Source organism: Acomys minous (assembly GCF_964271855.1).
Source record: "Acomys minous genome assembly, chromosome: 1".
NCBI lineage: Eukaryota > Metazoa > Chordata > Mammalia > Rodentia > Muridae > Acomys > Acomys minous.
The window spans coordinates 126,739,346-126,741,145 of NC_140483.1; the positions used below are offsets into that span (position 1 = coordinate 126,739,346).

Genomic DNA, 1,800 nt, shown 5'->3' on the forward strand with positions numbered 1-1,800 from the left:
AATGTGACATATCTGTCAGAAAACTGCAGAGGAAAAATTTGCCTGGGATCATCTCCAGAGGAATCATTAGTTCTTCGAGTTCAACTGGAATCCCAAAGAGACTCTGGAGGTTCCAGAGATGGAGGAGTCTCTGGGGCAGTTAATCACAGTAAGCCACCACCAAAAGATAATTTTGATTAGATAGATAGACTTTTACTCCATTTAAAATAGGAAAATCTATTTCAGACCCTTAAAACCAAGGCTAGGAATTGGGAGGATAGAAATTCTACCTGAAAAAAAAAACCCATTGTAGTACTTATTGCAACTGTGACCACTCCATACTTTTAGTTGTAAACCTTACATATTTCCTCTCAAAAAAAGATTGAAAAAATAGGTATATAATAAGAAAAATTATCTATGATAGGACAAAAGCTGGAAATACAAAAGATAGAGGAAGTAAGAGAACAGGAAGTGCTTCGTTTTGAACCTATGGTTCATAATAAAATTTAGGATCAAGATAGACTGCTTATTAAACCTACAGAAGTACCTCTTAATAAAATAGAGAAAAGCCTTTTCCTCTTCCGGGGACGGTGCTTAGAGGCACTCAAAATGGTCCAACGTTTGACATACCGTCGTAGGCTCTCCTACAACACGGCCTCTAACAAAACTAGGCTGTCTCGAACCCCTGGCAACAGGATTGTTTACCTGTACACCAAGAAGGTTGGGAAAGCACCTAAATCAGCATGCGGTGTGTGCCCAGGCCGACTGCGCGGGGTTCGTGCTGTGAGGCCTAAAGTCCTGATGAGGCTGTCCAAGACAAAGAAGCACGTCAGCAGGGCCTACGGTGGCTCCATGTGTGCCAAGTGTGTCCGAGACAGGATCAAGCGGGCTTTCCTTATTGAGGAGCAGAAAATCGTTGTGAAAGTGTTGAAGGCACAAGCACAGAGTCAGAAAGCAAAATAAATATGTAGCTTTTTTAAGTAATAAAGGTCGCTTGGTCTAAAAATAAATAAATAAATAAATAAATAAATAAAATAAAATAAAATAAAATAGAGAAAAAGTGGCCATCTCAATTAGCATTCCCAGTAAGCCAGGAACAGATGCCAGAAAATGTAAAATTTTATACAATGTTCAACTAGTCTGCAGTCCTGTTAAAATGCAAAATCATAAACATTTTTAAAGCATAAATAGTGACTTGTGGAATGCTTTAGCAGCATGGTCTGGGGCCTTGTATTTGATTATTACCTATGTTGCTCCCCCTAAGGCCAAGATTGCTTGCTGTTTTTTAAGAGCAAACACTCACATATCTCAAGTATTGCCATGTAACCTTGCCTCCCTGACTGGCTGAATAAAAGACCTACACCTGGGAAGTAAAGAGTGAGAGACTGAGCTAAGACTGGTGGGCTTTGAAACAGAAGGATTATGGGAAGGAAAATAGTTAATGCTACAAGAGAAGAAAGAAAGAATGGAGTCGCCGTGGGTTAGCATAGAGAAAACCACATTGTCCAAAAAGAGAAAACTCTGAGAATGGCGTGGAGAGGAACAGGCCAGATGGACAACACGAACAAGTGTTTATGGATTATGGATTGTAAGTAGCCCAAATAGGAATGATTAGAGCAATTGGCAGAGGATGTGGAATAGGAGAGAAAAGGTAGCTGACTAGGTTAGTATCAGCCCTGCCCCAGGTAAAATTTAAGGCATATTCTAAAATCTATCAAGGGTCTGTGCCTTTTATTAATATTGATATTACACTAAAGATAGCAGGTTAATAATATCTGCCATAATAAAAATAGGCATTAAATAACAAAAATTAATATCCTA

The 1,800-nt window shown here is 39.0% G+C and overlaps 1 protein-coding gene across 1 annotated transcript; it reads left to right on the forward strand.

Annotated features, from left to right (window-relative positions):
* Positions 1-554: 554 nt before the first annotated feature.
* On the forward strand, positions 555-967 carry LOC311593931 (large ribosomal subunit protein eL34). The gene has a single exon (XM_084775331.1). The coding sequence runs from the start codon at positions 589-591 to the stop codon at positions 940-942; it is 354 nt and encodes a 117-aa protein (XP_084631457.1). The 5' UTR covers positions 555-588; the 3' UTR covers positions 943-967.
* The last annotated feature ends 833 nt before the right edge of the window (positions 968-1,800 follow it).